The sequence below is a fragment of the Neomonachus schauinslandi genome, chromosome 7 (assembly GCF_002201575.2).
Source record: "Neomonachus schauinslandi chromosome 7, ASM220157v2, whole genome shotgun sequence".
Lineage (NCBI taxonomy): Eukaryota > Metazoa > Chordata > Mammalia > Carnivora > Phocidae > Neomonachus > Neomonachus schauinslandi.
Window position 1 is genome coordinate 1,544,785 of NC_058409.1, and position 14,081 is coordinate 1,558,865.

General features: G+C 37.9%; 1 protein-coding gene across 1 annotated transcript; it reads left to right on the forward strand.

Moving 5' to 3' along the window:
* The first annotated feature begins 367 nt into the window (after nt 1-367).
* LOC110582361 (glutathione S-transferase P-like) lies at nt 368-1,066 on the forward strand. The gene has a single exon (XM_044917040.1). The coding sequence runs from the start codon at nt 368-370 to the stop codon at nt 998-1,000; it is 633 nt and encodes a 210-aa protein (XP_044772975.1). The 3' UTR covers nt 1,001-1,066.
* The last annotated feature ends 13,015 nt before the right edge of the window (nt 1,067-14,081 follow it).

Here is a 14,081-nt window from a genome sequence, read left to right on the forward strand (position 1 = left end):
GACAGAATGGATTAAAAAAAAAAGACTCATGTACGTGCTGCCTACAAGAGATTCTCATTTCAGACCTCAATACACATTCAGATTGAAGTGAGGGGTGGAGAAATATCTATCATGGAAATTAGTGTCAAAAGAAAGCCAGAGTATCAATACTTATGTCAGATTTAATATACTTTAAAACAAAGATGGTAATAAGAGACAAAGAAGAATACCATATAATACTAAAAGGAACAATTCAACAAGAAGATATAAAAATGTTAAAGTTTTTGTACCCAAACATAGGAACACTCAAATACATAAAACAAATAAATATAAGACCACTGGGCTCGCCGCCACTTCCTGCTGCTTGCTCTTCCACGTCACGTGACCTATGCCGCCCTACACCATCGTCTACTTCACCACCCGAGGTTGCTGCAAGGCCATGTGCATGCTGCTGCCTGACCAGGGCCAGAGCTGGAAGGAGGAGGTGGTGACCAAAGAGAGCTGGCTGCAGGGCCCGCTCAAGGCCTCCTGTCTGTGTGGGCATCTCCCCAAGTTCCAGGATGGAGACCTCACCATGTACCAGTCCAATGCCATCCTGCGACACCTGGGCTGTACCTTTGGGCTCTATGGCAAAGACCAGTGGGAGGCGGTGCTGGTGGACATGGTGAAAGATGGCATGGAGGATGTCCACAGGCACTGCAGTCAGCTCATTTACCGGACCAATGAGGAGGGTAAGGCCAAGTATTTTCAGGAGATGCCAGGGCACCTGAAGTCTTTTGAGACCCTGCTGATTCAGAACAAGGAGGGCAAGGCCTTCCTTGTGGGCGACCATATCTCCTTCGCCAACTACAACCTGCTGGACCTGTTGCTGAATCACCAGGTCCTGGCCCCTGGTTGCTTGGACTCCCACCCCCCTGCTCTTGGCCTATGTGGCGTGCCTCAGCAACGGGCCCAAGCTCAAGGCCTACCTGGCCTCCCCCAGCATGTGAACCGCCCTGTCCATGAAACCCAAAAGATATGAGCCCCTTCAGCCTCCTCTGGGAGAAAGGCTGCCCTTTAGAACCAATAAACACCTAGAGAGGAAAAAAAAAAATACATAAAACAGCTAATAACAAACATAAAGAAACTAATTGACAATAAACAAAAATACTAGTTTACACCCCATTTACATCAATGGAGAGGTTATCTAAACAGAAAATCAACAAGGAAACAATAACTTTTAATGACACACTGGGCCAGATGTATTTTACAAAGATATTCAGAACATTCCATCTTAAAAGAGCAGAATATACATTCTTTTCAAGTGAACACAGAACATTTTCCAGAAGAGATCACATAGTAGATCATGAAACAAGCCTCAACGAATTCAAAAAGATTGAGGTCATACCATGCATCTTTTCTGACCATTACCACAAGAAATAAATCTGGAAAGACCACAAATATATGGAGGTTAAATAACCTGCTCCTAAACAAGAATGGGTCAAACAGGAAATCAAAGAAGAAATGAAAATGTACATGGGAACAAATGAAAATGAAACACAATGGTCAAAAACCTTTGGGATACAGAAAAAACAGTTCTAAGAAGGAAATTTACAGCAATATAGGCCAACTTCAAGAAGCAAGAAAAATAAATAAACAAGTTGATCTTGCACTTAAAGGAGCTAGAAAAAGGGGCACCTGGGTGGTTCAGTTGGTTAAACATCTGCCTTCAGCTCAGGTCATGATCCCAGAGTCCTGGGATCGAGCCCCACATTGGGCTCCTTGCTCAGCAGGGAGCCTGCTTCTCCCTCTGCCTGCAGTTCCTGCTTGTTCTTCCTCTCTCTGACAAATAAATAAATAAATAAAATCTTTAAAGAAAAGAAGCTAGAAAAAGAAAAAGAAACAAAACATAAATCCAGAAGAAGGAAGAAAATAGTAAACATTAGAGCAGAAATAAATGATATAGAAGCTAAAAATAAAATAAAACAATAAAAGAGATCAATGAAACTAAGAGGCTTTTTTATGAAAATATCAATGGAAGTGATAACTTTTTTTTTAATGATTGGACTCATTAAAACGAGAGAGAGATACAAAGACAGAGAAACAGAGAGAGATAACTCAAATAAACCAAATCAGAATGAAAAAGAGAAACAACAAGCATCACCAGAGAAATACAAAAGCTCATTAGAATGCATATTTCATATGCCATATAATTGGATAGCATAAAAGAAAGGGATAAATCCTAGAGACATATAAACTCCCAAAACTAAATAAGGAAGAAATAGAATATGTTAACAGACTGGTTAACAGCAACAAAATAGAATCAGTAATCAAAAAACTGCCAAAACTACCCAGTGCTCATCACAACATGTGCAGCAATTAATGAATCACTGACCACTACATCCAAAATAATGATGTACTATATGCTGGCTAACTGAACATAATAAAAAAAAATAGAATCATTAAGTCACTAAGATTAGTCACTTCAATGCTCTATACACCTACTGTCCAATTGCTTTTTCCTCAGCATGGTATGAACTTCTATGTCTTACTATGTTTGGGACGCATTAATTATTATTTATGTTTAATAAATATTTGAATGACTAAAAAAAGCAAAAGTAAAAAAAAACTACCAATGAACAAAAGACGAGGAATAAATGATTTCACAGGTGAATTCAGGTGAATTAAAGATTTATACCACTATTTCTCAAAATAGTCCAGAAATTACAAAATGAAGAAAAGCTCCAAATTCATTGTATGAGAACAGCATTACCTTGATACCTAAACCCAATAAAAACACTACAAAAATAATAAATAAACTACAAGGAAATATCTGCAATAACCAAAGATGTAAAAATCACCAAAAAAAATATAGGCAAACCAAATCCAACAACACATAAAAAAATTAACCACAATCAAGTGAAATTTATTCCTAAGATGCAGGGGTGGTTTCATATTTGCAAATCAATCAACATGGTGGGTCACATCAACAATTTAAAGGATAAAACCATACAGTCATTTCAATAGGGCAGAAAAAGCATCTGAGAAAGTACAACATCCATTCATGATAAAAAGCCTCACATAGGGGTGTCTGGGTGGCTCAATCGGTTAAGCATCTAACTCTTGATTTTGGCACAGGTCATGATCTCATGGTTGTGAGATCGAATTCCATGTCAGGCTCCACACTGGGCATGGAGTCTGCTTGGGATTCTCTTTCTCTCCCTCTTACTTTACCCTTACCCCTCTCCAGCCTGTGCTTTCCCTCTCTCTCTCTCTCACTCTCAAAAAAAAAAAAAGCCTCAATTAAGTAGGCTTACAGGGGACATATCTGAACACAATAAAGGCCATATATGAAAACCCCACAGCTAACAAAATGTAGATGTCCACTTTCACCACTTTCATTCAAAATAGTATTGAAAGTCCTAGCCACAGTAACCAGACCAGAAAAATCAATAAATTATGCCTAAATTGGTAAGAAGTCAAATTTTCAGTATTTGCAGGTGACATGATACTATATATAGAAAAACCTAAGGACTCCATAAAAAATAAATCAATAAATAAAAGAACTAATAAGTGAATTCAGTATAGTTGCAGGATACAATATCAATATACAGAAATCTGTTGCATTTCTATACACTAATAATGAAATAGCAGAAAGAGAGATGAAGAAAACTATCCCATTTACAATTGTATCAAAAAGTATAAAATAACTTAGGAATAAACTTAACCAAGGAGACAAAGGACGTGTATTCTGAAAACTATATAGCATGGTTAAGATAAACCAAAGATGACACAAATAAATGAAAAGACATTCCACGTTCATGAATTGGAAGAAAAAATAGTGTTAAAATAGCAATACTACCAAAAGCAACATACAGCTTTAATGCAATCCCTATCAAAGTCCAACAGCAGTTTTCAAAAAACTAGAACAAATAATTCCAAAATTTGTATGGAACCACAAAAAACCTGGGATAGACAAGACAATCTTAAAAAAAAAAGAAAACTGGACATATCATAATCCCAGCTTTCAAGATATTCTACAAATCTGTAGTAATCCAAACAGTACTTTACTCACACAAAATAGCTAAGTAGATCAATGGAACAGAATCAAGAGTCCATAAATAAGCTCACAATTATTTGATCAATTAATATAAGACAAAGAAGGAAATAATATGTAATGGGGAAAAATCTCTCCAACAAATGGTATTGGGAAAAATGGACAGCTACAAGCAAAAGAATAAACCTGGAATATTTTCTTACACAATGCACAAAAATAAACTCAAAAGGGACTAAAGACTTAAATGTGAAATTTGAAATTATTGAAAGTTCTACCCACTTACAATGTTATATATGAAGCTGATGGTAAGCATAAACCCAAAACCTATGATAGGAACAGAAAAAGTAAAGAGAAAGAAAGGAAAGCATAACACTATAAAAACTCATTGATCACAAAGAAAGAGAATAAAGAAACTGAGAAAAACTTAAAACATCCAGAAAACAACCAAATGGCATTAAGTACATAACTATCAATAAATAAATGAAAATGGCCTAAATGCTCCAATCAAAAGACATAGGGTGAGAGGAATGGGCAAGAAAGAAAGCCCACCTACATGCTGATAACAAGATACCTCAGGCCTAGAGACTTACACATGCTCAAAGTGAAGGGATGGAAAACATTCACCATGCAAATGGAACTGAAAAAAGGAATGGGGGTAGCAATATTTATATTAGACAAAATAAACTTTAAAACAAAGACTGTAACAAGAGACAAAGAAAGGCATTACATAATGATAAAGATATGAATACATCATAATTGTACAATTGTTACATAACAATTAGAAATATCTATACTCCCAACTCTGGAGCACCTAAAAACAGAAAGCAGTATTAAAGGTCATCAAGAGAGAACTTGATGGTAATACAGTAATAGTAAGAGACTGTAACACCCACTAAATGAATGGATCAATCATCCAGGCAGAAAAACAAGGAAATAATGTTTTTGAGTAGGACATTGGACTAGAAGAACCTAATAGGTATATACAGAACACTCCATCCAAAAACAACATAATGCACATTCTTTTCATGAGCACATGGAACATTCTTCAGAATAGATCACATATTAGGCCACAAAAGAAGCTTCAATAGATTTAAGATTATTGAAATCATACCATGCACCTTTTCACAACAGAAGAGTATGAAACTACGAGGAAGAGTTAAGATGGTGGAGGAGTAGGAGACCTTAATTTCATCTGGCGCTGGAATTCGGCTAGTTATCAAATCATTCTGAACACATGCAAAAACAACTGGGGATGTGAGAAAAGAATTGCTGCAATTCTACAAATAAAAAAGTGACCGTGTTTTGCAAGAATAGGAGGTGCAGAGATGTGATTCTGAGACGATATATAGGAAGATAAACCATGGGGTATGGATTCTCTGTAAGCCAGGTCCTGGAAAGTATTATAAGCAATGGAACACAAAATCAGAACTTTTAGAAATCTGCCTGAAAGGTGCTCAGGAGAGGGAACAGGGTGGAATCCCAGGTGGGACAGCATGGTCTCAGGATCCCCAGAGTAACAAAAGGAATGTGGGCGCCTGAGTGTAGCAGTTTCCAAGCATTGGAGCAGGGAAGCTGGGTGCAAACAGCAAGCCCAGGCACCTGCTTTCTGCTTGGTGTTGCCATAAACCAGGAACCACTGAATTGTCAGGCTGCTGTCTGATCAGGAGCCCAGTAAGAAGCAGAACCACCATGCGACCCTCCTCCCTCTGCCTAGAAGAACAGCACAGACACACACCACAGCAGTCTGTAAAGTATGGAGACTCAAAACAGGGGCCTGTGCCTAAGATAAAAATGCTCATTCACAGGCTGGGTGAACACAGAGTTTGGACAGAAACCAGGGAGACGGGTGATTGCTAATATATGAGGGCTCACTGAAGAGTGGTGGGCATGAACTTTCAGCTCTAGTGCTAGAGATCAGTTTTCACCCCCCACATTGGCTCCAGAGCTGCTGACACTGAGCCCAGCCCCCTGGCAAGGGTGGTCAAATTCCACCTGGGGAAAGACACCTGAGAATGAGCACAACCGGACCTTCCCCCAGAAGATCAGCAGGAACTTCCCACTAATCCCAAATTTACCAATCATAGAGAACTGCAAAACTCCAGTTCTTGGGGAAAGAAGTATATAGCCTTCATTTTTTTTTTTTTTATTCTTTAGGCTTTAGGTTTTATATTTTATTTTCCTTTTCAGTTATTTTTTTATTTTATCAATTCTTTCTTAAGTCTTTTTTATCTTTTATTATTTGTTCCTTTGCCAGAACATTTTATTTATTTTTAGTTTTTTTAAATTTAAAATCAATTAATTGACATATAGTGTATTATTAGTTTCAGAGGCAGAGTTTAATGATTCATCAGTTGTATATAACACCCAGTGTTCATTACATCATATGCCCTCCTTAATGCCCATCACCCAGTTACCCTACGCCCCTAACACCCTCCCCACCAGCAACCCTCAGTTTGTTTCCTATGGTTAAGAGTCTCTTATGATTTGTCTCCCTCTCTGATTTCATTTTGTTTTATTTTTCCCTCCCTTCACCTATGCTCCTCTGTCTTGTTTCTTAAATAACACATATGAGTGAAATCATATGATAATTGTCTTTCTCTGCTTGACTTATTTTGCTTAGCATAATACCCTTAAGTTCCATCCACATCATTTTTGATGGCTGATTAATATACCACTGTATAAAAATAGCACATCTTCTTTATCCATTCATCTGTCAATGGACATCTGGGCTCTTTCCACAGTTTGGCTATTGTGGACATTGCTGCTATGAACATTGGGGTGCAGGTGCCCCTTCTTTTCACTGCATCTGTATCTTTGGGGTAAATACCCAGGAGTGCAATTGCTGGGTCATAGGGTAGCTCTATTTTCAACTTTTCGAGAAACATCCATATTGTTCCAGAGTGGCTGCACCAGCTTGCTCTCCCACCAAAGGTATAGAGAGTTCCCCTTTCTCTTCATGCTTGCCAATACCTGTCATTTCCTGACTTGTTAGTTTTAGACATTCTGACTGGTGTGAGGTGCTATCTTATTGTGGTTTTAATTTGTAATTCCCTAACCAAGTGATGTGGAGCATTTTTTCATGTGTCTGTTGGCCATTTGTATGACTTCTTTGGAGAGATGTCTGATAATATCTTCTGCCCATTTCTTGACTGGATTATTTGTTTTTTCGGTGTTGGGTTTCATTTTAGTTCTTTTTAGATTTTTGGTACTAGCCCTTTATCTGATAGGTCATTTGCAAATATCTTCTCCCATTCTCTTGGTTTTGTTGAATGTTTCCTTTGCTGTGCAAAAGCTTTTTAACTTGATGAAGTCCCAATAGTTCATTTTTGCTTTTGGTTCCCTTGCCTTTGGAGACATGTCTAGGAAGAAGTTCCTGTGGACTAGGTCAAAGAAAATGCTGCCTGTGTTCTCCTCTAGGATTCTGATGGATTCCTATCTCACATTTAGGGCTTCCATCCATTTTGAGTCTATCTTTGTGTATGGTGTAAGAAAATGGTCCAGTTTCATTTTCCTGCATGAGGCTGTCCAATTTTCCCAAACCTTTTGTTGAAGAGATTCTTGTATCCATTGGACATTCCTTCCTGCTTTGTCAAAGATTAGTTGACTGTAGAGTTGAGGGTCCATTTCTGGGCTCTCTATTCTGTTCCATTGGTCGATGTGTCTGCTTTTGTGCCAGGACCATACTGTCTTGATGATGACAGCTTTGTAATAGAGCTAGAAGTCCGGAATTGTGATGCCACCAGCTTTGCTTTTCTTTTTCAACATTCCTCTGGCTGCTCAGGGTACTTTCTTGTTCTATACAAATTTTAAGATTGTTTGTTCCAGCTCTGTGAAAAATGTTGATGGTATTTTGATAGGGATTGCATTGAATGTATAGATTGCTCTAGGTAGCATAGACATTTTAGTAATAATTTTCTTCCAATCCACAAGCATGGAACATTTTTCCATTTCTTTGTGACTTCCTCAATTTCTTTCATAAGTGTTTTGTAGTTTTTGAATTACAGATCCTTTACCTCTTTGGTTAGGTTTATTCCTAGGTAATTTATGGTTTTTGGTGCAATTGTAAATGGGATAGATTCCTTAAATTCTCTTTCTTCAAACACATTGTTAGTATGTAGAAGTGTGGAGAAAGAGGAACCCTCTCACAGCATTGGTGGGAATGAAAGCTGGTACAACCACTCTGGAAAACACTATGGAGTTTCCTCAAGACGTTATAAATAGAGCTACCCTATGACCCAGCAATTGCACTACTGGGTATTTACCCCAAAGATACAGATGTAGTGAAAAGAAGGGGTATATGCAGCCCAGTGTTCATAACAGCAATGTACACAACAGCCAAACTGTGGAAGGAGCCAAGATGCCCTTCAACAGATGAATAGATAAAGAAGATGTGGTTCATATACACAATGGAATATTACTCAGCCATCAGAAACAATGAATACCTACCTCTATCAACATAGATGGAACTGGAGGGCATTATGTTAAGTGAGATAAGTCAAGCAGAGAATGACAATTATCACATGGTTTCACTCATATGTGGAATATAAGGAATAGCACAGAGGACCATAGGGGAAGGGATGGAAAACTGAATAGGAAGAAATCAGAGAGGGACATAAACCATGAGAGACTCTGGATTCTGGGAAACAAATTGAGGGTTTGCAGAAAGGGTAATGGGGTGCTGGGTATTAAGGAGGGCATGTATTGTGATTAGGACTGGGTGTTATATGCAACTAGTGAATCATTGAACACTACATCAAAAACTAATGAGGTATTATATGTTGGCTAAATTAACTTAATAAAAAATTTAAAAAATATACAACTATAAAAATAAATAAATACACAAATAAGTAAATAAATAAACTTAAAAAAAACTTTACTGACCATAATATCAAGAAGCTTCTTCCATATGCTTTCTAAAATATTTATTTTATCAAGTATTATGTTTAAGTCTTTAATCCATTTTGAGTTAATTTTTGTGAGTGGTGCAACTTAGCAGGACAATTTTTATTTTTCTACATGCGGTTATCTATTTCCATTTATCCTATATTGAAGATATTATTTTCCCATTGCCTCTTCCTTGTTTTCTTGGTAAATATTAGTTGATCATATACAAGTGGGTTTATTTCTAGGCAACCAGTCCCGCTGATGCATGTATCTATTTTTAGACCACCTCTGTAAGATTTTGATTACTATAGTTTTGTAATAAAGTTTGAAATCAGGAAATGATATGCCTCCAACTTTTTTTTCTATCTTAGGATTGCATTCATTCATCTGTGTCTTTTGTGGTTTCATACTAATTTAAGGAGCTTTTCTTTCTGTTTCTGTGAAAAAAATGGCAGCAATATCTAATTTTTAGTATACATGATTCCACCTTGGTTAAATTATTAATATATATGTTTGTTATATGTATATATACACATATAAAAATACGTGTATAGATAAAAATATGCATAGAAATGCAACTTTCTTTATACTTATTTTGTATCCTGCTAATTTTCTGATTTTGTTTATTGGTTGTAAATGTGAGATTATATTATCTGCAAAGAGAGATATTTTTACTTTTTCTTTTCTGAGTCTGATGCCTTATATTTCTTTCCCTTCCCTAATTGCTTTGGCTAGGTCCCAGTACTATGTGGAATAGGATGATAAGAGGGGTGCCCTTGAATTATTCCTGTTTTTAGAAGAAAAGCTAAGCTTTCAGTCTTGCTTCTTTCAGTTTTATGTTTGTCATGGGTTTGTCATATTTGGCCTTTATTATATTGGAATACTTTCTTTTTTTTATTTTTTAATTTTTGAAAGATTTTATTTATTTATTTGACAGAGACAGAGATAGCAAGAGCAGGAACACAAGCAGCGGGAGTGGGAGAGGGAGAAGCAGGCTTCCCGTCGAGGAGGGAGCCCGATGTGGGACTAGATCCCAGGACCCTGGGATCATGACCTGAGCTGAAGGCAGATGATTAACGACTGAGCCACCCAGGCGCCCTTTTATATTGGAATACTTTCTATACTCAATTTTGGATAGTAGCATGAAAAGATGTTGACTTTTATCAAATGTTTTTCTATACCTATTGAGAAGATCATATACTTTGAAATTAATTTACTATTTTCATTGAAGTATTACTGACAAAAATATTACTTTAGTTTCAGCTGTACAGCATAATGAATCAACAACTCTATATTCTATGCTGCTTGCAAGTGTGGCAAACATCTGTCATGATAGAATGTTATTACAATACCATTGAATTTATTCCCTATGCTGTGACTTTCATTTCCATAATTCAAAGCTTACTGTGTCCTTTTCCCCACCAACCTCCTCTCTAGCAACATGTGTTTCATTCATTCATTGGGTCTGTTTGTTTGTTTCTTCTGTGTGTGGTATATAGCAGGGGTCCAGTTTCATACTTTTGAATGTGGTTGCACTGTTTTCCCAAAAACATTTTTGGAAAAGACTATTCCTCCCCATTGTACATTCTTGTCTCAATTTTTGAATATTAATTTACCATGTATATATTTGTATCTTAAAGTTTAGTGATGTTTTGTATCACATTTATTGATTTATATGTGGTAAGCCATTAATATACCACAGGTATAAATTGTGCTTAATCATGATTTGTGACAGATTTATTTAGTTATTTATTTTTTGTCTCAAGTTTTTTTTTTTTTTTTTAAATTCCAGTTAGTTAACATATGGTGTAATATTGGGAGGGGTGGAGCAAGATGGCGGAGGAGTAGGAGACCTGGATTTTGTCTGGTCTCAGTAATTCAGCTGGATGGGGATCCAACTATTCTGAACACCTACAAACTCAACAGGAGATCGAAGAAAAGAATAGCAACAACTCTCTGAACAGAAAAGCGACCACTTTCTGGAAGGTAGGACATGCGGAGAAGTGAATCCGAGGTGATATTCGAGAGGATAGACGGCGGGGGAGGGGTCCTCCATAGGCCGCTACTGGCAAGTGATACAGCCCCGGAGCACAAAATTGGAACTTTTAGAAGTCTGCTCCATTGAGGGACGTCAATCCAGTGGCTAAGCGGGGGGTGGAACCCTCGTGGGACAATGTGGTCTCAGGACCCTTGGGGTCACAGAAAGACCAGGGGTGCCTGAGTGTGGCAGAGTTCCCAGGTATCGGAGTGGGGAAGCCGGCTGCAGAGACAGAGCCAAGCAGCGAGCTCTCAGGTCGGGGTTGCCATAAACCCTGATCCACAGCACAGTCAGTCCACTGCTCTTCCAGCAGGGACCCAAAAAGTGGCAGATACGGGGAGACTCCCCTTCTTCCCCCAGGAGGAGCGGCACAGGAGTGCACCACAAGGATCTGCTAGGTTTGGAGATTCCACACGGGGTCGGGTGCCAGAGATAGAAATGCGCGGTCACAGGCCGGGTGAGCACGGAGTGCAGCCAGAGACCGGGGAGATGGGAGTGACTGACTGCTTTTCTCTGGGGGCTCACTGAGGAGTGGGGCCCTGAGTTCTCAGCTCCTCCAGGGCGGAGATTGGGAGGCTGCCATTTTCACTCTCCTCCTCCAAATCTGTACGGAAAGCTTGCAGGGAACAAAAGCTCCGGAGAGCAAACCCGAGCAGATTACTTAGCCCGGACCGGGCAAGGGAGGGGCAATTCTGCCTCCGGCAAAGACATTTGGGAACCACGGCAACAGGCCCCTCCCCCAGAAGATCAGCGAGGACAGCCAGCCAAGATCAAGTTTACCGATCAATGAGAACGGCAGAACTCCAGCGCTAGGGGAATACTGCACATAGAATCCATGGCTTTTTTACCATGATTCTTTAGTCTTTCAAAGTTAATTTTTTTTAACTTTTTTTTTTTGAATTTTTCTTTTTCCCTTTTTCAACCAACATCTTATCAATCCCTTTTTTAAAAAACATTTTTATTTTTCACTTTTAGAGTCATATTCTATCCCTTCATAGTAGTTACCCTTAATTTGGCATATATATATATATAAGATGTTTTCTCTTTAAAATTTTGAGATACAGTTTCTTCTAACAGATCAAAATATACCCTAAATCTGTAGTGTATGGCTTTGTTCTAGTCTCCTGCCTGATCACATTCTCTCCTTTTCTTTTTTCTTTTTTTTTAAATCCTCTTTTTTCTTTTTTCAAACAACTTCTGATCAATACCTTTTATAAATTTTTTTATAATTTTCATCTTTATGGTCATATTCCATCCCTTCATCATATCAACCCTTATTTTTGTACATATATAAGTTTTTCTTTCTTTAAAATTTTGGGAGGCACTTTCTTCTAACAGACCAAAAAACACCCAAAATCTACTTTGTGGTACCGATCTATGCACCAGCCTGATCATATTTGATCATATTTTGTTTTTTGTTTTGTTTTGTTTTGTTCTGTTTTTGTTTGTTTTTATCTTTTTTTTTTTTTCATTCTTTCCCTTTCTCTTCCCCTGGCTTCAGGTCTTTTCTGATTTTTTTAGAGTGTATTTTCTGGGGTTGTTGTAACCCTGTTAGCATTTTGTTCTCTCACTCACCTATTCTCCTCTGGACAAAATGACAAGACGGAAAAACTCACCTCAAAAAAAAGAACAAGAGGCAGTACTGACTGCCAGGGATCTACTCAATACAGACATTAGTATGATGTTGGATTTAGAGTTAAGAAACATCACTTTAAAGATACTAGCTGGGCTTGAAAAAAGCATGGAAGTTATTTGAGAAACCCTTTCTGGAGAAATAAAAGAACTAAAATCTAACCAAGTTGAAATCAAAAAGGCTATTAATGAGGTGCAATCAAAAATGGGGGCCCTAACTGCTAGGATAAATGCGGCAGAAGAGAGAATCAGTGATATAGAAGACTAAATGATGGAAAATAAAGAAGTTGAGAAAAAGAGAGAAAAACAACTACTGGATCATGAGGGCAGAATTCGAGAGATAAGCCATACCATAGGATGAAACAACATTAGAATAATTGGGATCCCAGAAGAAGAAGAAAGAGAGAGAGGGGCAGAAGGTATATTGGAGCAAATTATAGCAGAGGAGGTCCCTTCTGGGGGAAAGAAACAGGCATCAAAAGCTAGGAGGCACAGAGAACCCCTCTCAAAATCAATAAAAAGAAGTCAACATCCCGACATCTAATAGTAAAACTTACGAGTCTCAGAGACAAAGAAAAAGTCCTGAAAGCAGCTCAGGAGAAGAGATATGTAACCTACAATGGTAGAAACATTAGATTGGCTACAGACCTATCCACAGAGACCTGGCAGGCCAGAAAGGACTGGCAGGATATATTCAGAGCACTAATAGAGAAAAATATGCAACCAAGAATACTATATCCAGCTAGGCTGCCATTGAAAATAGAGGGAAAGATCAAAAGCTTCCAGGACAAACAAAAACTAAAGGAATTTGCAAACACAAAACCAACCCTACAGGAAATATTGAAAGGGGTCCTCTAAGCAAAGAGAGGGCCTGCAGGCAAAATCGACCAGAAAGGAACACAGAGAATATACAGTAACAGTCACCTTACAGGCGATACAAGGGCACTAAATTCATATCGTTCAATAGTTAGCCTGAATGTAATGGGTTAATGCCCCAATCAAAAGACACAAGCTATCAGATTGGATAAAAAAACAAGACCCATCAATATGCTGTCTGCAAGAGACTCATTTTAGATGCAAAGATCCAGATCGAAAGTGAGGGCATGGAAATCTATATACCATGCTAATGGACACCAAAAGAAAGCTGGGGTGGCAATCCTTATATCAGACAAATTAGATTTTATACGAAAGACTGTAATAAGACATGAGGAAGGACACTATATCCTATTTAAAGGGTCTATAAACAAGAAGATCTAACAATTGTAAATATCTATGCCCCTAACATGGGAGCAGCCAATTATATAAGCCAATTAATAACAAAAGCAAAGAAACACATCGACAGCAATATGATTATACTGGGGGACTTTAACACCCCCCTTACTGAAATGGACAGATCATCTAAGCAAAAGATCAACAAGGAAATAACGACCTTAAATAACACACTGGACGAAATGGACTCACAGATATATTCAGAACATTCCACCCCAAAGCAACGGAATACACATTCTTCTC

Excerpts from the sequence above, each read along its gene's own strand:
- LOC110582361 (XM_044917040.1), top strand. The coding sequence starts at position 368 with ATGCCGCCCTACACCATCGTCTACTTCACCACCCGAGGTTGCTGCAAG.